At 44.7% G+C, this 25,043-nt stretch overlaps 3 protein-coding genes across 8 annotated transcripts; 2 read left to right on the forward strand and 1 right to left on the reverse strand.

The window, feature by feature from the left end:
• Window positions 1–980: 980 nt before the first annotated feature.
• On the forward strand, window positions 981–8,614 carry CA14 (carbonic anhydrase 14). 5 transcript variants are annotated; one of them, XM_001370481.4, is made up of 11 exons: window positions 981–1,551; window positions 3,413–3,433; window positions 4,735–4,914; window positions 5,715–5,857; window positions 6,076–6,171; window positions 6,413–6,479; window positions 7,201–7,358; window positions 7,491–7,614; window positions 7,796–7,816; window positions 7,917–8,001; window positions 8,169–8,614. In XM_001370481.4, the coding sequence occupies exons 1-11, from the start codon at window positions 1,494–1,496 to the stop codon at window positions 8,236–8,238; spliced, it is 1,023 nt and encodes a 340-aa protein (XP_001370518.1). In that variant the 5' UTR covers window positions 981–1,493; the 3' UTR covers window positions 8,239–8,614. The 5 variants fall into 5 exon arrangements, with proteins under 5 accessions (XP_001370518.1, XP_007485430.1, XP_056675312.1 ...); XM_056819334.1 differs by lacking the exon at window positions 7,796–7,816 and having other exon boundaries at window positions 1,093–1,551; XM_056819335.1 differs by lacking the exon at window positions 4,735–4,914 and having other exon boundaries at window positions 1,127–1,551.
• Window positions 8,615–9,135: 521 nt separating this feature from the next.
• Window positions 9,136–12,836, reverse strand: APH1A (aph-1 homolog A, gamma-secretase subunit). 2 transcript variants are annotated; one of them, XM_056819340.1, is made up of 7 exons: window positions 12,419–12,836; window positions 11,572–11,742; window positions 11,328–11,401; window positions 11,007–11,129; window positions 10,664–10,791; window positions 10,286–10,409; window positions 9,136–9,949 (listed from the first exon to the last, which is right to left on the reverse strand). In XM_056819340.1, the coding sequence occupies exons 1-7, from the start codon at window positions 12,529–12,531 to the stop codon at window positions 9,885–9,887; spliced, it is 798 nt and encodes a 265-aa protein (XP_056675318.1). In that variant the 5' UTR covers window positions 12,532–12,836; the 3' UTR covers window positions 9,136–9,884. The 2 variants fall into 2 exon arrangements, with proteins under 2 accessions (XP_056675318.1, XP_056675319.1); XM_056819341.1 differs by having other exon boundaries at window positions 11,572–11,669; window positions 12,419–12,790.
• A 3,049-nt stretch (window positions 12,837–15,885) lies between these two features.
• C2H1orf54 (chromosome 2 C1orf54 homolog) lies at window positions 15,886–24,961 on the forward strand. Its single transcript, XM_056819342.1, has 7 exons — window positions 15,886–15,984; window positions 18,230–18,313; window positions 19,076–19,134; window positions 19,585–19,680; window positions 22,930–23,034; window positions 23,858–23,956; window positions 24,877–24,961. The coding sequence occupies exons 1-6, from the start codon at window positions 15,939–15,941 to the stop codon at window positions 23,951–23,953; spliced, it is 486 nt and encodes a 161-aa protein (XP_056675320.1). The 5' UTR covers window positions 15,886–15,938; the 3' UTR covers window positions 23,954–23,956; window positions 24,877–24,961.
• The last annotated feature ends 82 nt before the right edge of the window (window positions 24,962–25,043 follow it).

Consider the following 25,043-nt stretch of genomic DNA (forward strand, 5'->3'; position numbering starts at 1 on the left):
TTTTTCCAGCCTCCAACCCCCCTGGTCCCTCTGCCTACCGTAGCAATCTGGCCCTTGATGCTGCCCTTTTCTGTTTAAGAAGTTACCTAGGGCCCTCTTTTCTCTGCATTTGTGGTGGTTTTTAATCTCCTCAAGTCTCTATCTCTGTTCCTTTCTCCCTCTCTATTTCTCTGGACAGTCTAGTCATTTGCTGAGCTTGTTTCTGGCTCTAGGTCTGTTTCTTTCTGAATCTCTCCATGTCTCCCCTCTGTTGAGGCCTCTCTGCCATCAGTCAGTGTCCTCTCCTTTGACAAAAGCCGCCCTAGATCTGGTCTCCCCGGGGAGGAGGGGGGTGGCTGGGTCTGGCAGTCAGAGACGCTGTCTCTTCATGGTGCTACATAAGGTCCCTCCCCCACTGGGCATACAAACGGGCTTTATCCTGCAAACAAACCCGCCCCCCCAACCCACCCCCAGCTAAGCAAGCACGTGGCCCTTGGCCCCCAGAGTGGGGAAAGGGTAGCAGCGACAGGGCCCAAAGCCAAGTCCAAACATGTGCCTCAGTTTCCTTTTCTTGGTCTCCACTTTAATTTTTCCACCAGTGTTCCCAATTCTCGACCCACCTTAATCGTCAGCTCCCTTTAGCTGACTTTCCTTCCTTCTGAGCTTGAGCATTTATCTCTAAGTCGCTATTCTCTCTCCACTTTTATCGGTTTCTAGGTTCTTCTGGCCAAATTCCAAACCAACCTGTAGACGGATCCACCCCTCCAAAAAAGTGTTTTATTTTAAAAATCACATCTTCTTGGACTAGAGGAAAACCAGATGAAGGAGATAAGAGTCCAAATACATGTCTGGAGTTAGCTTGATTGAACCTAAGAAAGAGGATCTTAGGTGATCCTAGCTTTAGGAGTAAGCTATGTGAATAAGGGAAGGAAGACTCCTAGCAGCTGGAATCCTGAGCCAGAGCCAGGGATCCCAGTGAAACTGACTGTATACACCAAACAGGGTCCATCCTGCATGCCTAATAGGCTATTTAAGGAACTGGCTGCTGACATCCAGGCATCCCCCCCCTTTCCTCCTTCTCCTCCCCTCCTCACCCATACACACACCCATCCAGAACCACCTTAAAAGCGGGAGGCAATTGTGAAGTATCTGGCCAGCAAGTGGAGTTGGACTGGATAATGAGATAAAGACAGAGGGCAGAGAGAGTCAGAAAGATTTGTACAGGGGAAACACACACACACACACACACACACACACACACACACACACACACACACACACACACAAATAGAGTCCCTTGGAGACCCAGAGAGACACCAAGGGGAAAATATAGTTTGAAGGATAGTCCAGGGCACTAATAGAATTTCCTCTCTCTCTCTCTCTCTCTCTCTCTCTCTCTCTCTCTCTCTCTCTCTCTCTCTCTCTCTCTCTCTCTCTCTCTCTCCTCTCCCACTTGCACTACAGAGTCGCCCCCCCCCCCTATCTAATCTTTTGTACCACCCTTCCAGGAGACCATGCTGCTATTTCTTAACCTCTTGCTAGAGCTGGTCCGGATTCTGGCTGCAGATGGGGGTATGTACATTTGTGTTTATTTGTGTCCATTTTTGTGTCCGAATGCTTGCAGGTAGCTAAGGGGGAAGAAGAATGAAGGGGCTGAGCTGATAGTATTCTAGAAAAGGGACAAAGGAAGGAAGATCCTGACCCTTACCCTGGTTTTTTCCCTCTATTCCTGAACTTCTGCAAGCTCTCCTTCCTATTCCACGTAGTTTGGGAGGGATAGGGTGTCAACAATCAGGGGTGGAAAGACCGCTAGAGAGAGATTCTACCTGCAGTGAGGGCAGTTTTAGCTTCCCAAGCTTTCCTTATTTAAGATGTCATTCAGTTAAGACAAACAGTTATCTCAGATTCAGGGGTTGGGGGTTGGAGGGAAGGAAGGTGTTAAAAAATGATTTAATAGGAACCGAGCTCTTACTGTAGCCAGAAAAAGCACCCCCTGCCCAATTCTGGGTGGGAATCCATGTCCTAGAGTTCTCCTATCCAGAAGCATGGTAATGCCCTTTCTTGATTCAACGGGGGAGAGAATCCAAAAATGGATTTCCTCTGAAAAGGGACTCACTAGGACATATGGAAATATAATTCTTCAGAAGGGGTGGACAGTCTCCAGAATTGTCTTCCCAAGGGCAGGAAGGGTTGAGTTGGAGGAGGAAAAAGCTAGCAAATCATTAGTGAAGGTGTTGGGGAACAGAGAGTCCCAAATCCTCAGTCCTATAAGAAAAAGAAAAGGTTACTGTGACAAAGGGAGGAGAAAAAAGGAATCTTTGCGGGGAATCTAGGGTGATTAGGGAGAGAAGGGCTCAGAGACTGAAGGGTGGAGTAGGAATAGGAAACTAAACCAGATTAATCAACATTATCAGGGAGTCAAAGCCATCAGTGCTTCCCTGCTACAGGAAGACATTGGCCAGTCTTTTTGGTTACTCTTTAGCTATCCCTAAATCTCTAGTGTAAGGGTTGGGGCAAAAGGTAGGATGAATAAAAGATTGTTGGACATTTGTGGAATCTAGGGACACAGGAGAGAAAATAGGGATCTGAGTTATCTATTTCAAATTTATATCAGGCTGGAAAAAGAAGACTCTAGGATCAGAGACAGAGAAGAGCCTCCCCTATCTAGCCCAAGGTGAAAACTGAGGGGTCAGGCAAGGAGGGCCCCCTGTGTCTTTCTCTGCTGCAGACAGGCTGAGTGTGCTCCCTTCATGTGACTTAGCTGGCAGCTCCCATCTCCACACACAATGCCACTTTCATCCCGTTCTTGCCTGCTCTGGCTCCCCCTGCCCACCCACCCTCACCCTAGACCCCGTACCAATTCCCTCTTTCGATTTCCCATCTGGGCATCTGAAAAGTGGGGGAACTGGGACTATGGCCTGGAGACTGGGGAGTTTCCTCTGGAGCCAGAGACCAAAAGAGGTGCTGAGCTGAAATTCACAGATGTTGATTTGCATCTCATTAGCATTTTATTCATAGCCTGTCCCCTAGCCAAAGAATCTCTTCAACCTCAGCCTTTCTACCCCAGTGACTTGGGGTGCTTTCGTTCCCCTCCCCCCAAGATCCTATCCCCTTTCCCTAAGCTGGGAAAAAAGAGGGGTGGGCTTATTGCATATTTGCACCCAGATCCTTTCGAAGGTTCAGCTTTCCCCTCTGTTTCCGCCCCATCCCCCCCAACACGTCCAACCTACAGGGTCTTTAAATAGGTCCCTCTCCTTTATCCCGACCTTTCCCTGCCGAGGTCTCTGGTTTCATGGCTTCCTTGGGAAAGGTTGAAGTGGAATGGGAGAAGAGAAGTGAAGACAGGTGTAAAATAAAGGGAGAGCAGAGAGATTAGAAAAGCGTGGGGCACTGATCAGGGGCTTTGTCATAGCTCCAGTTCCTATTCTTGCAGGTTCTCATTGGACGTATGAAGGTAAGAGTAAAATCCCATTTCCTTCCCATTTCTCTGCTTTGTTTCTGGGGAGGGTCCAGCTTTCAGGGGTGTCCAAATCCTCCTCCTCCTCCTCCCAGCTCCTTTTCCTCTCTCCTCTGCTGTCCCCACCACCTTTCATCTCTTCCCAGCCTATTCTCTCTCATGGTGTCATGGTGATTTTGTCTCAAAGGAACAGAGTTCTGGGGTCACTGAGGACTAAATAAGAAGGGGGCTTCTAGGGTCAGCTGGGTGGCTCAGAGGATAGAGCTGGGAGGTCTCGGGTTCAAATATAGCCTCAGATACTTCTTTCCTGGGCAAGTCACATCCCCATTGGCTAGCTCTGACTGCTCTTCTGCTCTGGAAGTGACATTTGGAATGGATTCTAAGACATAAGATAAGGGTTTTTTAAAAGAAGGAGCAGGGGGGCTTCTAGAGAGTGAATATCTCCATAAGACACTAACTCATCCCCCTCTAACTCTGAAAAAACAACAGGATCTTAGAGATAGCTAACCAAACTCCCATCCTTGGCTCAGCAAAAAGCTCAAAACAGATTCTTTTAGAGAAATGAAATAGAGGATACTGTGGCATCCAGTAGATTGGGGACAAGGAGAAGAGATTGGTGGAGACACCCAGACTTCTAACCCCATTCTACTGCCCAAACCAACCCCATTCCTTAACCTGAATTGAGATAGTACATGAGGAACAATGGAGAGAAGAGGAGGGAAGGCTTGGTAGCCAGTCATTTAATGGACTCTAGGGTAGGCGGAACCCAATTCCAACTACTCTTTGAACCTTTCTGGTCATTGACTCTGCAGAAATCCAGAGCAAATGTCAAGGGCTCCAGTGAGTGGAAGAGAAAAATGGCTAGGAAAATGAGACACTGGGATGCCATCTCCATTTGGTGGGGAAACATCAAAGGCTTGGTTTTCCCCATCTTTCTGGGTTTATAATCTCTTCCTTTCCTTGCTCCATCACCTGTATCTTAATGTTTCTTTTCTTGATCCCCATTATAGTTCTCCTAGTCCTGGGTTATTATTAAATCAAGAAGAGCAGCCACCATTTCTGTTGTCCAAAACTGGACCCAACACTGATTTGAAAGGGAAGAATTGGGGCATATAGGCTAGGGAAGAGTAATTTTGCTTCCTCTTCCCTATATAATACAGACCGCGTATTGGGGTAGGGATTTGGGGAGAAGCATGTTCCTCAATACTTGATTTCCTGGATAAGGTGTGGGGTCTAGGAATAGGAAGTGGCAGGTGGGCACAGAGAGAAGATAAATGTCCTTGGTAATTCTTTATTAGGTCCACATGGTCAGGACCATTGGCCAGCCACTTATCCTGAATGTGGGAGCAATGCCCAATCTCCCATCGACATACAAACTGAAAGGGTGACATTTGATTCAGAGCTGCCTGCTGTGCAGCCCCATGGCTATGACCAGCCTGGCACAGAGCCTCTCTCTCTGCATAACAATGGACATACAGGTAACTGAGAAGCCAGGGTACCTAGGCTTTAGATCTAGTCATGGAGGTTACATGGAAAGCAGGATTCACTAAAGTATCCAGTATTCTTGAGTTCTCTGGAAATTTCATGCTTACATTTGAGGAAATGAGGATGGGGATCAGGACCCTGAAGTTTTAGTCAAGATAGAGTCAATCAGGGGCAGCTAAATGGCTCAGTGGAGAGTGAGCCAGGCCTGGAAATGGGAGGTCCTGGGTTCAGATCTTACCTCAGACATGCCCTAGCTGTGTGCCCTGGGCAAGTCACTTAATCCCCATTGCCTAGCCCTTAGTGCTCTTCTGCCTTAAAACCAATACAAAGGATTTAAAGGTTTTTCAAAAAACAAAACAAAATTCCCTTATCAGTTCCAAGGCAGAAGAGTAGCAAGGGCTAGGTAATGAGGGTTAAGTGACTTGCCCAGGGTGACACAGCTAGGAAGTGTCTGAAGCTGGATCTGTACCCAGGACCTCCCATCTCCAGGCCTGGTTATCTATCCACTGAACCACTTTGCAGCTCTCTAAAGTAAAGGTTTTAAGAAAAAGGCGTGGGTGGGTAATAGGGTCAGTCAGTCTCCAAAGACCACAGAATGGTTTGTCTATCATAAGTGTCAAATTCTCTCCAGAATTGGGAAAAGGGTAAATGTGCTGGAATGGAAATTAGCTAACCAGACCTGGGTGCCATAATGGGGAGGGGACAGATTTGCCAGGAGTTCCAAGAAACTTTGTGAGTACTCAAGAATGACAATTATCTACCCCAGTACTAGATGTTCCCCTTATTCTCACAGTGCAACTGTCCCTGCCCCCCACTCTATACCTGGGGGGACTCCCCCGAAATTATGTAGCAGTCCAGCTCCACCTGCACTGGGGCCGAAAAGGGCAGCCAGGAGGGTCAGAGCACCAGGTCAACAGCGAAGCCACTGCTGCAGAGGTATTGGGAAGCAAGAAACACGGACTTGGGTTGCTGAAGGGACAGGGTTGGGGGAGTACTGGTGGGGTGGTGGAGACCAAGGACTGGAGGTGCTGGGAGATAGAGTTGGGAAAACTTTGGAGGGGTGAGGCCAAGGAACTAGGTGTAGAGGGAGTTCAAAAGATAGAAACATTGGGCCAAAGACAAAGGAACATCAATCCCTTTTCCCCACACCACAGCTTCACATTGTCCACTACGATGCCGATTCCTTCAACGAACTGAATGAAGCTGCACAAAAGCCACAGGGACTAGCTGTCCTGGGCATCCTCATTGAGGTCAGTAGTCCCCTAAAACCCTTCCCTTCTGCCTCCCTTACTTTTCTCCCCTTTATCTTAATCTTTCACAACTCATTGCCTCTATCAGATCTCTTCTTTCCATAATATGGAAGGAGAGGGTAGTGGACATAAAGTGACCACCATTCTATCCAAAGAAGTTTTTTAAAACATCTTTGAATTATTCCTGGAATGCCTCTGACCCCAGACCCAATATCCTCAAACTGTCATCTCCTTCTCCTAGGTAGGTGAGAACCAGAGTCCAGCTTATGAACACCTCTTGAGTCATTTGGAAAAAATCAGGCATAAAGGTAAGCCCCAAATAAATTGTTGTAGGATGAAGCAAGGTTAGATCTCGGGAAGATTTCAACTTATAGAATTTAAAATTTTCAGATTTGGAAAAGGTCTTTAAAATTAGCAAAGTAACTCCTTTCTGATGCATAGTATCGCCACAAGTGGGCTTCTAGCTCTGAATACCTCCAGTGATGGGGAACTCATCAACATGAGGCAACTCATTCTAGTTTTAGTCATCTTTAATTATAAATTCTTTCCTGTTTTAAGCCAAAATGTATCCTTTAGCTCCTCCCCCAAGGATAATGCCCACCCTTGATTCCAATTCCTAATGGTAAGAACAGCTTGGGATCAGGGAAGACTAAGTGGGACTGAGTTTTCTCATCACTTGGAAAGCAAACTCATGTTTGGTTAGAGCAGAACAGCAAGAGGGAGGGATGAATTTTGGCTGGTACCCTCCCTCCCTTGGGGCATCAAGGTGGCACAGTGCATGGAGTGGCAGACCTGGAATCCAAGACTCTTCCTCAGTTCAAATCTGGCCTTAGACACTTACTAGCTGTGTGACCCTGGGCAAATCACTTAACCCTGCTCATTCAGTTTCCCCATCTGTCAAATGAGCTGGAGAAAGAAATGGCAGACCACTCTGGCATCTTTACCTAGAAAACCCTAAATGGGGTCACAAAGAGCTGAACGTGACTGAAAAGACTCAACAATTCCCTCCTTATGCTCTGCCTTTCTTAGGTCAGACCACCCTGGTGCCACCCTTTGATGTGGGGGGACTGCTTCCTCCAGAGATGGGGGAGTTCTACAGGTACAATGGCTCCCTTACTACCCCTCCCTGCTACCAGAGCGTCCTCTGGACTGTCTTCCATAGAAAGGCCCAGATTTCTATGGGGCAGGTGAGTAAAGAGGTAGATTGGAAGGGGTGAAGGACTGGCACCTAACTCTAGATCCTGTTCCTACTCCTCAGTCCCTGTCTCTTCCTTTCCCACCTACTCAGTCACCCTCAGTCCCTACTCTTTTTCCCTCAGTTGGAGAAGCTACAGGAGACTTTGTTCTCCACAGAGGAGACCAGACCCCCCCAATCACTGGTCCAGAACTACAGAGCCCCTCAGCCCCTCAACCACCGACTGGTTGTTGCCTCTTTCATCCCAGGTAAGGGTGCAGAGGGTAAGGACAAGGGAAGGGGCCTGAATGGTAGGAGAATGAAAGGTGGTTGGGGAGAGGTGAAGGGCTCCAAGATGGGCTGGGACTCAAAGTGCTTGAGTTGCCACTCTTAAAAGTTGGAATTGGACTGGCAAAAAGAGGACCTGACCTGTGTATTCTACCTTTGCAGAAGGAGCCTTTTATTCCACAGGTAAGGTAACCCTTACCCAACTTAGCATGGATAGCTCTTTTGAGGGGGTATGTGAGGAATGGCCTCATTGGCCTGACCAATGGTTCTTTGGCTCTCTCAGGTGAAATGGTGGGTCTAGGCCTGGGAATCTTGTTTGGCTGTCTCTGCCTCTTGCTTGCTGGTTACTTCATTGCCAGGAAAATTAGGTGAGATTCTACCCTCAAATCTCCTTAATGGCTCCATACAGCAATCCTTTTTTCTCTCAGGAAGAGCCTCCTATCCTATCGCTAAATTGTTGCCAGAAAATAGAAACCAACCCCTCTGACCCATCCCGTTTCCTCCTTCACATGTTATTTATGTGCTTCTTTCACAGAAGGAATAGACTGGGGCAACAGAAGAGTGTTGTCTTTACTTCATCCCGACGGGCTACCACTGATGAGTAGAGACCCTCCCGGACATCCCTTCACCTTTACTTTTCAGCAAGCCTGGAGGATTCTGGGTAGGGCTTGTCAGACAATAGCTGTAGCAGTAACAGTTGATCGTCCCTCCTTCTTACTGATACCTCCTTGAGGAGTGGGCTTGGACTCTAAGGAAAATAGCTTGGAAAGCTCTAACCACCAATGGGAAGATGGAAAAAGTGACAAGGATCTGTTTTTCCCTGAGAAGAGGGAACTAGTTGAACTCAAGCATTCCCTCTCAGCTTCCAGTCTCTTCCCTGGACAGTAGAGACAGTCCCTTGGAAAGAGGGTTGCTGCAACAGAGGTTCAATAGACCACGATCTGAATGTTCTGGAAATAAACAATTTTGACTGTACCATAACTCTTGCCTTAGTGGTTACTGGGATAGGTGGGGATAAAAGAAACATGCTTGACCTATAATAAATACTTGATGTTTGCTGAGATGCACATAGATTTCCCTAAACCAACTACCTTATTTTTTTTTTTGCAACCATGAAGTGACAGAGGATCCCTATTAAACCTGGGCCATACCAGATATTCAAGAATATTGGAAGGACGAGAGAGAGAGGGAGGGAGATCAGGGAAATGTTTAGAGTAAGGATTATTAACCAAGGGTCTGTGAACTTTAAAAATATATATATATATATATATATATATGTGTATATATATATTGATAACTGCATTTTTATATAATGATTTTCCTTGTAATCCTATATATTTTATTTTATGCATTTAAAGACATTATTCTAAGAAGGGATCTATAGGCTTCACCAGACTGCCAAAGGGGTCCATGGTATAAAAAAGGTTAAGTACTCCTGGTTAGAGGAATCCCCACAGAGGTCAGAAACCCTGTGTAATTCCCAGAAGTCAAGTTCCCATACATTGTTACAAAATCCTTTTATTAGTCAAAAATCACACTTACTTTGATTAAAAGGATGGGATACTCCATCCTCAGCAGAAAATAATACATTTTATAGAAAAGTCATTCCCTCTTTTCTCCCTCCCCCTCCCCCCTTCCCCATTAAAAACTAGGAAAAAAATTCCTGCTGAACTTCCAGGCCATAATCCTCAGTGGCACCGTGGCCCTATAATAGTCTAGATCACCTCAGCTCTCTCAGGACAGAATAAAAATTATTAAGTTCCAGTCATCCCAGTTGCTGGGAATAGAAAGAGAAATGAGAAGCAGAGATGACTGTCCCCCTAACACACTCCTCATTCTATCCCCTAGGGTCCCTGGCCAATGGGAGAATGGGGAAAAGATGGCGGACAAGGGGAATAGAAGACCTGGGAAAAGAGGCTAAAAAGTTTTGGAGGATGTATCTCCAAACTTCCCTCTCCCCAAAAGGCAGTTAGGAGTCTTTGTCAAACCAAAAATGATTTCCCTCAGACCTGAGAAAAAGAGAGATATCCAATTGGGGTTGGGGGTGGGAGGGCAGAAGGGATACATCAGGGAACTTCTCAGATCCCTGCAAACCCCAGTAACCTCTCTACCCTCAGGAACCCCAATTTTATCTCCTGGGTAATGACTAAGCTAAGCCGCCTCCCTTAGCAGCTGTCCATAGTTGGAGATGGAGAGAAAGACAGGAGACAAAGAGGGTGCCCCTGGCCCTCAGGGTTTTCCCCGAGTCCCCTCAGTCCTCGGGTGGGATGCGCAGGGCAGAATACACCATCACCCGACTGTCCTCCCGCCGTCGGCCTGCAGAGGGGAAGGGACGTGAGTCTTGGACAGGATGGGGAACTGGAAGGACCCAGGGCAACAGGGGTCCCCAAAGGGTGGGGACAAATGGAGTTTCAAACCCTCCAACCATTTGACTGGCTGTCCCCTGGCAGCTCCCGCTGTGGCCTAGAGAGCAAATGTCAAAGTGGACAAAGTGAAGCCCCTGAGGACAGGAAAGGGGAAAGAGATGGAAGGGAATCACACAAAGAAGAGTAGCGGGGACACTAAGGTGGGAGTGGGGCAGGGCTCAGTCTCAGAGAGTGGGCAGGCAGGTGGTAGTCAAGCAGGCGATGAATCCAAGTGGTCAGTCCTTACACGAGAGGCTGCGCTGGATACTTCGGAGGGAGCCTCCAGCTGTGATGAATGCCCAGATCCCCATGGAGAGAGTAACTGCATAGATAGGCAACAGGCTAGCTTCGTACCGGGGATTCAGGAATGTCTAGGGAGAGGGAATTGTGATGAAAGAGGGAGAAATGTCCTTTCTGCTCCAACCCCAGCTCCTCTCTGGGCCTGGAACTAAAACGGCTTCAGCCTTTCACTTAAATCCTCAGATTTATAATATGTATATTATATTTCCCCCACAAAACTCAAATGTGGATAGCATGCCTTCCACCACGCAGAATAATGCTTTTCCTCTTACCGAGGCCCGAAAGCCCCAGATTCCTTTATACCAGAGTCCCATCCCTGACTCACCAGTCCTGAGGTCAGCAGGTGACTACCAACCACCAAGCCCAAGGCCCAGTATCGTCTCCTCTCACAGGCATCAAAAAACACGATACCCCAAAAGGTATGAAGCAAAATGATGGCTGCTGTCAGAAACGCTGGAGAGAGAGAAGAGGGTGACCTGAAGCCCCTTCAGCCCTCGTCCCGGCTGAGCTCCTCCCTGTACCCATGGGGGAAGCCGTCTATGGAGAATTTCCCAGGGATAATTCAGTCTGCTTCCCCCCACCTCCAGGTTGGACTAGACCTGCCTGAGCCAGTAAGGACTGAGAGAGAGACTACGGGCTGGGATGGAGATTTAGGGAACGCGTCTTACCTGAGGTCAAGAAGTAATAGGGGGAATCTCCATGAATACCAACCACACCTGGACCAAGCGCATCTGCTAAGATGTTGATAACAGAAAAGACGCCGCTGATGATGCCGAAAGATAGACCAGAAACTGGGGAGAGGGGCAGTTGCGAAGGTTAGGCCTTAGGCCGGACTAGGACCATTCACCTGACTTCCCACTCACTCCTCCCACCCAGTCGTTCATCCTCTCAATCCCACTGCCCCGGACTCTATGTGGGGGCGTCTGGTAGGGAAAGGGAAGGGATGAGGAGCCCCCCCTGCTGCTGCTGGTCACCCCTCCCTGGCTCACCATAGGCCATCTGTCGGATGGAGATGGGAGATCTTCCGTCCTCACTTAGCGATGCTAACCCCTCATCTGCCTTCCTGGGAAGGATATTAGGGAGGGTGGGGGGCTCCTTTCTCTCAGAACCCTCCCAGAGCCCCCTCCCTCCAACACCACCCCAACACCTGCCCCAGCCCCCCCATGCCCTTCCGGCCCCTTCTCTGCCCCCTCCAATGCCTTGACCCACCCACCCAGTGCCCTACTCCCTTACTTAAGTAGCTTGTAGTAGGCAAATCTGAAAGCCTCCTGCAGCAGGACAGAAAGGGCAGCACCAAAGATGAGGAGGCCATATTGGAGTCGGGTGTCCGACTGGTCAGTGACATGGACCAAGATGAACCAAACCACAGAGGCCAAAAGTAGGGAGACCAGCCAAAAAAATGCCCTGGGGGAAGGCCGGGTGAGGGGGGGAATCAGAAGAAAGGGGAGAAGGTATGGAGAGTCAGAAGGCTTGACAAAGGGAGAGCATTTCAGGGCACTACAAGGGAAGTGGAAGTTAGCTTTTTTAAGAGGATTCTCCTGGAATAGGAGGCACCCAGGAATCAGGGGAATGAACTGGATGAAATACGGATGGCTGCCTCTTCCTTCCAGTCAAAGCCCTCCTGGGGACGAGCCCGGAGATAAGGTGAGCAATAAAGGTCCGGGCAGGGCCAGACAGGAGATAGGAGTGTGTGGGGGTGTGCCCATTTTAGGGGGAGGGAAGGAGAAACAGAAACAGGAAGGGTTGGATTCCTGGACCCTCCCTTGAGGCGTGGCTCCTCTGGGGTCAGCACCCCTTTTTCCGTCTCAACCTCGGGGGCGGTGAGCCCACGAAAGGTCTCAGGCCTTCAGCTTCCACTGACCAAAGTCAAGACACAGAGAGGTGGAAATCTCTCCCATACGAGAAATCAGAAGTAGACGGCGGGGAAAAGAGGAAACCGCCCACGGCCCCCAGACTCTTACCCCAAGCGCCCCATCTTCCTCCCCATCGAAACGTCCTAGGCCCCCTCCCTCTCCAGCTCCCGTCCCCCCCCCCACCGCCCCCCGCCCCAGCCCTTCCTCCCTTCCCCACGTCCACTCACCCAGCCACCAGGATGATGACCCGGAGCGGGTCCCCGGCCACCGTGACCAGAAAGAGGGAGAAGGCCGGGCCGAAGGCCACAAAAGTACATCCGAAAAACACCGCGGCCCCCATGGCTGGGCTGGGGGACGGAGGGGAGGGGAGAAAAGGGAGGACAAGGACCTCCTAGGGAAGGGGCTGGGGGGGCGGCTAGCCAGTGTGTGTCGGGGGGGGGGGTAGATTTCTGCCCCTGTAGGGGCACAACGCAATGTCACCCCCAGGCCCCGTAAAGGGGGAAAGGGGCGGGGGGCGGGGGGGGGGGACGCTGACGCCCCAGCAGCAGGTCCGCGCGACTTCCCCTACGGAGGCCGAGTTGGGGACATCCCCAGTCCCCAGCCCAGCCCCATCGCCCTCCCTTCTTGTCCCCACCCCCAAGGCCAATGGTAAGATGGGGAGGCGTGGCTACGGCTGGATTCTTTTGGGGGGGAACAATGCTATACGTTGCATCCTGGGAGTTGTAGTTCCATATCCCTCCTATTTCTCTACTCCTCCCTAGGGTGTGGTTAAATCATTTACGCCAGGTAGGGACAAAAGGAACTGAGTTGAACTTGGAACTGGGCTAGGAGCCAGGACTACCAAGCTCCGCCTCGAACCTCCCCCTTCTTCGACTCCTATTCCTAAACCCTCTTGGGGCTGCAGTTGCTATCTGTAGCAAAGGGTAGAGAGAATTCCCTCCTGGTGGGCTGTGGAAAGGCGGGGTGGGGGAGGGGGGACGCCTGAAAAAATTCTAAGGACTGGGGGTGGAGGACAGTAGGGGAGATGGGGACAAGCATTGTTCTTAGTTGAATGGAAGGAAATGGGTTGGGGCTACAGCAGAAAAGATGAATTTTAAGAGCTCCACTGAGAACTTACTGTCTTGTATGAGACCTGGAACCCAGGAAAGCATCGAGAAGACCCCGAGAAGATCTGTGAATAAGAGGGGGAAATAGAGAAAGAGAGGACGAGATGATCTTCGAAGGGACTGCATTCAAAGAAATAGTTCATTCTGAAGAACGAGAAAGTTTTCAGAACTACTGTAGTACGCTGTCTTTGGGTTGACACGGAACAAAGAAACTCGGTCTCCTTCCTTCCCCCACCCCCACCTTTTGTATTCCACTTCCTTTATTTAATTTTAGAAGATGAATTTTTGTGATATCTTTTTCTCCAGACTGATTGATGAAAGAACAGAGAATTAGAAGCCTAGTTCAGATAGCCTGCACAACTACACTGGGATGGAGCTCTTAGCATAGCACTGATTGAAGGCGCTTAAGGTCTTCTAGAGGACTTCTCAGATGTTTAAAGGAACCTAGGAAGGAAGAGAAAATTGAGGGTGTCGTTTTTCCTAAAGTTCGTGTGAAGGACTATTGACAGTGAATTGAGAGTAGAGACATGAAATGAAGACATGACTCCAGTCTGTACAGGACAGGAAAACTTAAGAGGATTGCTTCAAATGAGTTTGGGAGAGAGTGGTCCAGCGTCTGCAGAGATACAGGCTAAACGACTCTATCCCCCTTCTTCCAATCTGTGACCAGGAACTTAGAGCAGAAATAGTGAGGTCATTTTAAACTAGTGAGCCAGGAAGGAAGTTACAACTGTGCCTAAGAACTTTAATGGGAAGTATTTGGGGATCTAAACAGTGGGACCATTATCACATCATGGGCAAATAAGGCAGAAAAGAGACTCAGCCTTCAATGTGGACCTCTTCATCTCCTGTCCTCCCTCATCCCACCCTGCTCCTCAACTGCTTGTGAGAAGGGAAGAGCTTCACATAGCTTTCAATGGCAGGGACTCCAAATTAATGATCAAATAAAGGAAAGGAAATATCCCCATTCTTTGCAACAGAGAGGGGAGAAGATAGGAAAAACCCATATTGTGATGGACAAAAGCTTAATAATAGATGTTAGAGTAAATGAAAGTAGACCAGTAGAAAAATGTATTTATCACTTTTACTATTATTGTAGGTAGTGCTGCCCTTTTCTTGGTTCCTTAACAAAACCAAAAGGCATAGTAGGCAATGAACTTTATATAGACTTCCAAGAGCTCTCATTTTGCTTGCTTGCTTGTTTTTGACTCATCTGGTCCAGCTTTATTAAATGCTGAGGGCTGAATGTAATGCTTTATTTTCTATTTTGATTTGATTTGTTTTTGTCAATGACTATTAAATTTATAGTAAAAATAAATGTGTTAATGAACAAATAATGACACTAATTATTCAATGAATTATTCTTCAAATGGAAGAACAAATTGGAGTGGGAGATCAAATGTTGACTTGAAGCCCAAAGATTTGGATTCATATCCTGACTTAGACACTTAGCTCTAGGACAATGCATAAGTCACTTAATAACTGAGAGATTTTTCTTCCTTTCTAAAAAGGGGATAATGTTTTTTCTACCAACCCTGAAAGGTTTTTGTTTTTTTAAAAGAACATTGCAAATCTTAAAGTACCATACAAATGAGTAGTTATTAATTATAGTAGCTATCATATAATTGATAGATTTATGTAATTCATAAAATGACTAATTCTAAGTAAGGTCCACTGAAGGAAAATGTAAAATATAGAGGCTGTATGTAAATGAATTGCAAATGTTAGATGGAGTTGGGGGTGGGGTCAGCAAATTTCTATAGGGCCTATAAAGAGTTCAGGTTTCTGGGAAGGATATTACATCACATTAAAAGAATATCAAGGCTGAATATAACCTACCCCCTCAAAAAAAAAACAAAAAACAAACCTACAGCATTTTGGCATTCCATCAAAGAAGGTGACACAAACTTCAAGGGGTAGAGGGGCTACATCATTTTTCAGACTTGTCCAACATTCTTGGAATATTTCCATAAATGGAACCAGCAAAAACAAAACAAAACTTTTTTTTTTCCCTTTTGGTGCCAGAGGGTTCCTTGGAATATCGATAAGAATTGCTGAATTCTAGGGATACTTCTTGATATCACCAAAGATATCATCTGCCCCAATTCTCTGATGTTGTGAACATTATTGTGAGCAAAAATATGTGAATTATATATATTTTAAATGAATGTCTTTAGGTATATCTGTATGTGCATGCTGTGGCTAGGATTGGTGAAGCTTCTTAACAAATAGACTCTTGACAGCTAATGCATTTTTAAAAATTGGAATTCTACACCTATGGCTGATTTACTCTAATTTGGATTAATCTGATTTGGGAGTTTCAGGGTGTGAAGAGAACTTTGGGTTAGTTCATTCTAGGAATAAGGGAGCTCAATCTATGTGCTCCTCTGAAATCTAGGATCTTAATTTATCCCCACCTTGCTTTAGCATTCCTATTGGAGCATTCAGTTAGTTTGTGATGGATCAAGGAACTAGGACCATGGCAAGGAAGAGTTGTTTCAGTTGCTTCAGCTTTGATTCCTTCCTGCTAGAGGGGACTGGGGGGGGGTGGCACAAGGAGGTGGGAGGGGACAGAGGTGGAAATAGACTTAAGGATGTAATTTCCTTTTTTTTACTTCGCTGTTCTGAATCAGAAGCCAGAATGGATATTCTTCTTGTAGTCATAGCTTCTGTGCCGCTCATCCTGGGTAAGACCATTCCTTTTTCTAGTCCTTATCAGAATTCTAAGTCTACTAGTTAGGGAACTAGGTGGGAAAGAAGAAGACAAATGAAGACAATAAGGTGGAGAAAAGAGTAAGCAACTCCTACAAGAGGAGCAACTCCAAATCTCATCACTAATTGGTGTTCTGAATCCAGAATCTGGGAGGAGGGCATGAGAATAAAGAGGGGGTCCAGGAGAAAAGGAGAAGAATGGGCTAAGAAGGGTAGAAATGACAGACAAATGGAAATCCCAGAAAACAAAATCACTGTTCTCTATTCTCAAGGAAGGCAAAGGAAGAAAAGATAGCTAAAACTACCAAGTAGGAGGAAACTCTGTCTCATGACTGATGAAAACAGGGTGAGGTTAGCTGGGATGAACTAACTCATTTGCTGGAGAGTAAAAGAAAGACTCCTGTCTATGTGGGGCTTGGGACTCCTAGAGAAGACTAGCAGCCATCAGGGCATTGTTGAGAGAATAGCCATATTTTTCCCTTCTTTGTTCCTGGGTCAGTCAGGTGTGTCTCAATGTTTCCTTTCCTCTTCCTCCAGATTCCTATGTTATTAACTTGGCAAGGATGTGGAAATGAGGGTAAATAGCAAAGGACTTGGATCTGCAGAATGAGTCATAGAAGTTAGAGCCAAAGAAATCTTAGAGATCATCTAATTCAATTTCTTTATTTTACAATCGAGGAAATCAAGTCCCAAGAGGTTGTGACTTGTTTGAGGAAACATGGGTAGTTAGTGGCAGAGCCCAAGTCTCCTAATGCTCAGTTCCTAAACCTTCTTTGTCTCTCTGATCTGTGTATGTGCCACAAATAAATATCAGCTCTGGAGAGGAAATGTGACAGAGTAAATAAATGCTGGACTTATCAGTCAGGAAAAATTGGATTCAAATCTTACCTCTAATATTTACTAGTTCTGTGACCACGAGCAAGTCACTTAATCTTCTGGAGTCTCTGTTTTCTTATCTATAAAACCAGGATAAAGCTTTGCTCAGTGGCAGTATCGTAGCCAATGATATTTATCCAAGGTTCAATTATTGTTAATTAAAATGGGTATCAAAATGCTTAGCACCTACATCACCGGTTATTATGAAGCTCAATTGAGAATGTCTACTATTCTTTGCAAATCTTAAAGCTATATGTAATATGTATATAAATTTTAAAAAACTATATGTATGTGTATATAATGTATATATTATAACTTTTAAAATAGCCAGGATTCCAGATGGACTTGGTTTGGATGGAAGATTTGGATTTTATTTTATCTTGGTCCCTTCCTAGACCAGTTCCTCATCTTGATTCTTGGTAAATGAGACAGACTTTGTGGGGCAAGGTGTTTTCTGTTCTGAGATCATTCAAATAATAATAATGATAATTAAGGTTTTCAAAGTCTTTTACAAAGATTATTTCACTTTTTCTTCTAAACAACCCTGAAAGGAAGTTACTATTAATATTCCCATTTTGCAGATGAGGAAACTAAGTCAGAGAGAGGTTAAGTGATTTGTTCAGATTTACACAGCAGATAAGTTTCTAAAATCAGATTTGAATTCAGGGTTTCCTTACTACAGGCAGTGAGGTGGTGGAGTGGACAGCGTGCCAGACTTGGAGTCAGGAAGATACCTGTTCCTGAGTTCAGATCTGGCCTCAGCCTGGGAAAATCACTCAATCCTATTTGCTTCAGTTTCTTATCTGTCAAATGGGCTGGAAAAGGAAATAGCAAACTACTCCAGTATCTTTGCCAAGAAAATCCCAAATGGGGTCCCAAAGAGTCAGACACAACTGAACAACAACTGAGTATCAATCTTACTCCAGGTGAAACACTCTATCCAATTGCAGCCAGGGCAGAGAGAATCAAAGGCTCCACCTCAGTGCTCACATCTCAACCCTGAGACACTTGGATCTGGGGATGTCAACTACAAGGCTTGCAAGGAAGACTGAAGAAAGAGACTTTGGGGAAATCAAGGGGAGGGTGACTTTTTTTTAAAATTTTATTTAGTCAATTTAGAACATTTTTCCTTGGTTACAAGAATCATATTCTTTCCCTCCCTCCCCTACCCCCAGAGGGTGACTGTTTTTTAATTCTTCTGGGGGCAGAACAGAGAGAAGGGATTGCAATGGGCTTTTGACAGTGGAACCTTAGGGAAGGCAGCAAAATAGGAACTTCATGAGCTGAGTATAATTTCCTGACAATATCAAGCTCTCAGTGATCCCTCACTTTCGCCTCTTTTAGGACAAGAATATGAAGAAGAACCAGAATATGAAGAAATATATGAAGATTATCAGGTGGTCTATTATACGGTCACTCCGTATTATGGTGAGCATGGGGACCTCCAAGTAGAGAGGAGCACAATCTGGGCTAGAGTTTTGACTGCCTTCAATGCGGTGGCCAGACCAAAGATGAGTCGGGCAGTAGATTGGTAATAATATCTTTTTTTCTTTCAGGATGAACCTAACCCACCCCCCTTCCCATTCTCATTTCCAAATTCCAAAGCAGGAACTGACTTAAATTTAGTTAATAGCTCTTAGTTCACTGCTTCATAGTCTCTTAAACCCAGGATGCTTAACCTTTTGGGAGCTGTGACATCATTCTCATCCTCTTAAAGATATATATGTAATATTTATTACACATCTACAGCTAAACATATATGTGAATTATACAGTTATAACCAGAGTTGAGGGGAGAAGGGAGAACTTAGGCCTGAGCTGAGATGAGGCTGGGTAAGTACATTATAGCAGAATTTTTTTTTTGGAGGTGAATGTTTAAATTAAAATATAGATACAATTGTTTTTAGGGGGATATTACTACATGTCTCTATTTTTGTTTATTCTTATGCTTTTAAAATTAAGTTGACTGAATTATATCCAAATTTTTTCAATGTCTTCTTACACTACTCATGGGACATGGCTAAGAACACTTAGAAAATTCCCATCTTAGCTCTTTTATCTCTGACTTCTCAGTCCCATGTTATACTTCCTCTCTGTTTATTAGGTTGTAAACTCCTTGAAGCTAGGGATGATTTGGCCTTCTATGAATTCCAGAACCAATAAATAATTAACCATTTTCTCTTTTCCTTAGATGAGGTGACAATCAACTTTACCCTTGACTACTTCCAGTTTGAGGAAGAGGATAGAATTGTGAGTAACCCTCGGCCCTGGAAAATCTTTATGGAGAGGTCTGGATGGAATGTAGCTTAAAAAATACCCCAAACTTATTTAGTTATTGTTTTAAGATAAAACTAGTTTGGTAGGCCTAAATTGAATTAGGATAAAGAGAAGCTGGGCAGTGGGCCAAAAAGGAATAGGGAACCTATGGGGAATTAGTGAAGAGGAAGCAGAAATTCAATTAGTTTGCTACAAATACTAGGAGAAAGGCTTAGTCTCTTATCCAAAGGGTCTAGAGAACACAGAGCATGTGTTAATGGTAGAGGACAGGCAATTTTGTATTTCATTGAGGAGTTGGGCTTAGAGTGGTTTTGAACCTAAGTCTTGAGGGATACTGAAAAGAATCTTTGGAGAGATTGTATGGGCAGCTTAGATGGGATAAGTGGAGTTGTTAACCCTATTTTACAATTATACTGTTTGCAGAACAGTAAGAAAGAGACTATAACTGAAGCTGGAGACCCGAAGGTTAACCTTGAGGAAGAAGGCCCAGACAATGGCACAGAGAAGACAACAGAAGAAGTGAGTAAGGGGTAAAGAGAAATGCTTCTAGGAGCATTTACCTCTCCTGAGTAATTACAGGCTATCTGGATTTGGTACATGAAGGCAGGGGAGGGCTTGAGGGTCAGTCTTGGGATAAGGGGGGGGGGGGGAACCAAGGCCTCTTATCAGATATTTGTAAAGCACTTGGCATAGAATATAGATACTTAACCAATGCTAACTCTCTTCCCTCATCTACTCTGCATTGTACAAAGCACCTTGCTGACTCTGATTTTCCCCTGGTCAACAGTCCTTTTCTTCCAGATTTAAAGCCAATGTTACACGTATGTGGAGATGCAGGAGGACTTATTTCAATTCCATTTCAACTTAATTTGTATTTTAAAAGTGTCTGGTGTGTGCTGAGCACTGTACTATGTGTTATGGGGATATAGTAGACTATACTATGCTTTTTTCCACTTTAGGAGTTTACGGTTTTAGTAGAGAAACAGTGGTTGCACCTGAAATAATAGAGAATAAGAGAATGTATATAATTAGATGCCAAATTAACATAATCGAATTTCAAGCTTCAAGATAAAGACAATAACTGTCATGTGAAGCAGTTTACTTCAATAAGCGAGTCCAGACACCCAGAAGTTCAATTAATGGAACCAATATTTGTTTATTAATCTATTGATTAATAACAGCTACCTAACTGGCCAAGGCAGCCTTCCTAGTGAAAGCTGCGCCAAAGCAAAGTTACAGACAGTTTTTATAGGTTTACATACATGAGAGAGGTGAAAAGGTAAAATGAGTTCATACAAAGTTAATGAAGGATATATGGCTTTCAGTTTAAAATAAGTGAAATGTGGCCTGGGGCAGACTGACCAGGGAAATCAAGTCTTATCGACACAAGCCAGATGTACCATCTACTGGGGAGGATGGATATTCTTTGTATGTCTTTTACTATACCTGAATTTATCTCGTCCTTGAGGAACTGTCCCCTGACCATCTGTTGTTACAGCCCAAGAAAGCACATTCCTTAAGCCTTCTTTCTGTAAGGGAAAATATACTTTATTGATTACTACCTTTACCAATTGATCAGGGACTTCGTTTTACTCTATTTCAATGAATGGAAAGAGAGAGCTCACAAATGGCTAGAGGATTTAGTGGAGAGAATAAGAATATAAAAATGGAAGGATTTTATTTGTTTTAAAACTCTTACCTTCCATCTTAGAATCAATACTGTTTATTAGTTCCAAGGCAGACGAGTGGTAAGGGCTAGGCAATGGGGGTTAAGTGACTTGTCCAGGGTCACACAGCTGGGAAGTGTCTGAGGTCTGATTTGAACCCAGGACCCCCTTTCTCTAGGCCTGGCTCTCAATCCACTGAGCTACCCAGCTGCCTCCCAAAATGGAAGGATTTTAATAAGTGGAAGGTAGTGGAAAGGATATTCCAAGCAAAGGTGAGGAGATGAAATTGAGTGTGGGATATTAAAGGGTCAGGGAGCAGAGTGCATATTTTGGAATGTAGTGGGACAGAACTTGGGATAGATAAAAATGGGACTGAATTATGTAAGGTCTTGACCACCAGAATTTGGAACATAGTAGCTAGAGCTGGAAGAGACCTTAGAAATCATCATTTGGTTTAGATCAGTTGTTCTAATAAATACAGGGTCCTATAGATATCTTAAATTCAATATGTTCAAATTAAATTCATTTCCCCCAAATTTTTCCTCTCTTTCAAAGTTCCCTATTACTGCTGAAGGTACCAACATCCCCCCAGTCTCCCAGACTTGATACCTAGGTGTCACCCTCTTTTCTTCATCCTCTCTCACATCATTCATATATATTTATTTATTAGGTTCTCCATATCTGGGGTTTCAGTTATCCCCACAAAGGTCCTAAGGTCTATCCAGTTCTCCAAAGTCAGGTCTTTCACTTTTCACTTCCATTTTTTCCACTTCTACTTTTTTAGTTTTTTGTTGTTGTTGTTGTTGTGGGAGACTGCAAAGCACCAAGCCAAGAGGTAGAAGCAGAAGCAGAGAGAGAACACCCATATCTGGGGACAACAGGCGGTCACTTATACCCTTGGTTTCAGCCATCCATGGTTGACTTTGGAAAGTACCCCACTGGGGATTCTGGGGTCCTACTGCAATCTGTTGCCAAGACCAGTATTTTCATGAACTTACTTTCATATGTCTTCCTCTCTTCTTCAACATTGTCCCCTGGTGTTCAGAGCTCTTTATTATCTAGCCATTCCTCACCCCCTCTACATTAAATACAGAAAAACTGGTCTCCTTGTTATTACTTCAAGAAGTCACTCCATCTCTGGACTCCATGCCTTTTCCCTGGCTGCCCCCATGATGGAATGCTCTCCCTTCTCTCTCTGCCTCATGGCTTCACTGGTTTCCTTCAAATCTTAGCTAAAATCCTACCTTTTATAAGATGCCTTTCCCAATCTCTCTTAATTCTACTTCCTTCCCTCTGTTGGTAATTTCCTATTTATCCTGTATATAGCTTGTTTGAACAGAGTTGTCTGTATGTCATCTCCTGCATTAGATTATGAGCTCCACAAAGACAGGGATTTTCTTGCCTTTCCTTGTGTCCCCAATGTTTAGCATGTCTTCAACATAGTAGGGACTTAACATATTTACTGAATTTCAGAATGGATAAAGTTAGGATTAAAGTGGTAGCAGTAGGAATGGAGAAGTGATAAATTCAAGGGACAGTTCAAGTAAAAAAAAATGAAAGGACTAGTAGATCTAGTTTTATGGGGTAGAATGAGGTAGTGGGGAGAGATGAAGATGACTTGCACATTTTGATACTGGAGGATAAGAAAACCCACCAAAATTGGTATTGACAATTTTAAAATGACAAATTGGCTAGAATGGGAGTGGGAGTGGGGTTATTTAGAAAGGAGGATGGATGAGTTTGATTTTGGACAAGAAATTAATGATAAGGAAATAACTAAGTGGAAATATCCTGAGGATAGTGGGGGAAAAGTCATGGCACAGTAAAGAAAGTATGTGGAAATTATAAGCATGAGCTGATAGATGAAGGCATGAAATGTTTGCCCATAATAACAACTTATATTTTACATAATGTTTTCACATGTAGTATGTTGTTTGAGCCTCTCTACAACCTTAGAAGGTAAGTGGCATAATGATTATGATTTCCATTTTATGGATAAGGAAACATTCTTTACATGTTTAGACATGGGTAGAGAGGCTAAGAAATGGCACACCAATCTTGCAGAGAGCCAGGAGTTAAACTGAGGCCTTCTGTATTCCAGACCAGTACTCTGTCCACTACACCAAAGGAAAGATTATATACGAAGAACTGGGACCAAGAAGGAAAAGAAGATGGCCACAAAGAAAGAGAAGGGCCTACTAAAGAGGTAGGAGAACTAAGAAAATGATGTATCCCAGAAGAAAAGGGGGGGGGGGGACAGAATTTGAAGCAGAGACATGTTCAGTGGTGTCAAAAGCCACAGAAAGATTGAGATTAAGAACAAAGAAAAGGCTGTAAGATTTGACTGAAATTTGACTGAAAGGAAGTCATTGGTGATTGGACAGAGTGGTTCTGGTAGTGTAGTGATGGTAGAAGTCAGATTGTGGGCCACTAAGGAAGGAATAGGTTGTGAAGTAATCTTTTGAGATGCTCTTTTGAGAAATATAGTGGTAAAAGGAAAGAGAAAAGAGAGGAGGGACAATGTCTGGAAGGGACCACAAGCTAAAGCAAGTGAGGGCAGTGGGGTAGGACAGGAGATAGAGCACCAGACCTGGAGGAGGGAGGATATAGGTTCAGATTTGGCCTCAGACAATTCCTAGCTGTGTGACCCTAAGCAAGTCAATTAACTCGGTTTGCTTAGTTCTTGACTTTCTGTCTTAGAGTTGTTACTAAGATGGAAGGTAAGGGTTTTAAAAAAAGAGAGAAAATCTGTATATATTTGAAAGTAGAAGGGGAGGAACTAGTAAAGAGAGAAAGAAGTAGAAGTGAGGTTTCTAAGAAATGGGGAGAGGGTGTTATGTATGACATAGGCAGATAGATTTAATAAATTACTGTAAGTACTTCATAACAGAAAAAGAAAAAATCCAGACTTCTTCTTTAGTATGAAGGGAGGGCCAAAAAATTTTACTAGTATTCTCTAGATCACAGGGTACCAAGAGAGTCCATAATCCCAGAGATGTGGAAGGGATAACCCTATGTCTGTGTTTTAGGAGTCTTCAGTTCTGAATGTTGCTGTGCCCACTCTGCAGCATCACCTTCCATTCCTTCTGTCCTGGGTTCTTCTGAGATGGATATTGCTACTTTAGAAGGTGAGAGGTCAGGATAATTATGCTCCACTACTTGCTTGGGAGAAAATAGGGTAGTTTAAAATAGCTCTTCCAGTGTTCTCATCGCAATATCTCCAGGGAGGGGATGAATATGTGTTGGGGATTGGGGTGGGGCTGTGAGGGGATGGGGAACAAACAGGAGGAGAAGCAGTGGACTAGCAACAGGAAAGACTGAGATTAGATAATTGGAAAAATGTATTCTTTCAAAGGAGATGGTAGGGCAGTCCTGGAAGAGTCAAGAAACGAAAAGTAGGGTTTCCTGATCCTGCAGGTGTAGGAAGCTGGACAAAACAATCTCTTGAGTACCCTTTGCCAGGTTGGAGAGTTAGAGCCAGTTTCCAGCTGGTTCAGGCCCAGGCATGGCAGTTGTGCAAAATAGCTGATGGGTGAGGTGCCTGTTGAATTAGAATCAAAGGGAAAAAAGTTGAGTAGCAAAAAGGATTGCCTATTGGCAAAGTAGGGTTGAGGGAGGTAGGAAATGAAAAAGGAAGAAAAATAGTATAGAAGAGGAAACTGCAGCCTGAAATTGAAACTGAAATTCTGGAGAGAGTTAGACTGAAAGTTTAAACTTCCTGGTAAAAGGAAGCCATGGAAAGGAGAGTTGAAGAGAAAGGACAAGGCATCTCTGAATCTCCTTTTACAGGAGAAATTCTATCTCAGAGGATGAAGGAAAGTTACATGTCAGAAGTGTAGTCTGGAGTAAAGAAAGGGTGCCTGGGCCCTTTATCTTGTTCACAAGACCAGGGTTCAAATTTCCCCTCTGATACTATTTACCGTGTAACACAAGCAGAACAAGAACTTCAACTCTCTAGGCCTTAGTTTTTTCACCTGTAAAATGAGGGGGTTGGACTAGAAAAACTCTTAAGAACTTCTGGCCAGATATTTTCCTTTTTCATTTCCAGGAGAAAGAATGCTGCTGTGACTTCTTTGGAAAGGGGGTCTGGGGAACAGAAATTGGGAGAGGAAATAAAAAATAATTGAACCACAGACATCATCTAACTGTCCTTCCATATGGTCTTCCCTTGAAGAATCATCAGCAAGAAAAGACTATTGCTTCTTGGGCTTTGGG

The sequence above is a fragment of the Monodelphis domestica genome, chromosome 2 (assembly GCF_027887165.1).
Source record: "Monodelphis domestica isolate mMonDom1 chromosome 2, mMonDom1.pri, whole genome shotgun sequence".
Classification (NCBI taxonomy): Eukaryota; Metazoa; Chordata; class Mammalia; order Didelphimorphia; family Didelphidae; genus Monodelphis; species Monodelphis domestica.

What these genes read in the sequence shown, in the direction of transcription:
- CA14 (XM_007485368.3), top strand. Translation starts at nt 1,494, where the DNA reads ATGCTGCTATTTCTTAACCTCTTGCTAGAGCTGGTCCGGATTCTGGCT. An exon ending in GATTCTGGCTGCAGATGGGG is followed by an intron (nt 1,552 to 3,412) that starts GTATGTACATTT and finishes CTATTCTTGCAG; the next exon opens with GTTCTCATTGGACGTATGAA. An exon ending in GGAAAAAATCAGGCATAAAG is followed by an intron (nt 6,480 to 7,200) that starts GTAAGCCCCAAA and finishes TGCCTTTCTTAG; the next exon opens with GTCAGACCACCCTGGTGCCA.
- APH1A (XM_056819340.1), bottom strand. Translation starts at nt 12,531, where the DNA reads ATGGGGGCCGCGGTGTTTTTCGGATGTACTTTTGTGGCCTTCGGCCCG. An exon ending in GCCTACTACAAGCTACTTAA is followed by an intron (nt 11,402 to 11,571) that starts GTAAGGGAGTAG and finishes TATCCTTCCCAG; the next exon opens with GAAGGCAGATGAGGGGTTAG. An exon ending in ACCTGCTGACCTCAGGACTG is followed by an intron (nt 10,410 to 10,663) that starts GTGAGTCAGGGA and finishes CCCTCTCCCTAG; the next exon opens with ACATTCCTGAATCCCCGGTA.
- C2H1orf54 (XM_056819342.1), top strand. Translation starts at nt 15,939, where the DNA reads ATGGATATTCTTCTTGTAGTCATAGCTTCTGTGCCGCTCATCCTGG. An exon ending in TACGGTCACTCCGTATTATG is followed by an intron (nt 18,314 to 19,075) that starts GTGAGCATGGGG and finishes TCTTTTCCTTAG; the next exon opens with ATGAGGTGACAATCAACTTT. An exon ending in CAGAGAAGACAACAGAAGAA is followed by an intron (nt 19,681 to 22,929) that starts GTGAGTAAGGGG and finishes TCTGTATTCCAG; the next exon opens with ACCAGTACTCTGTCCACTAC.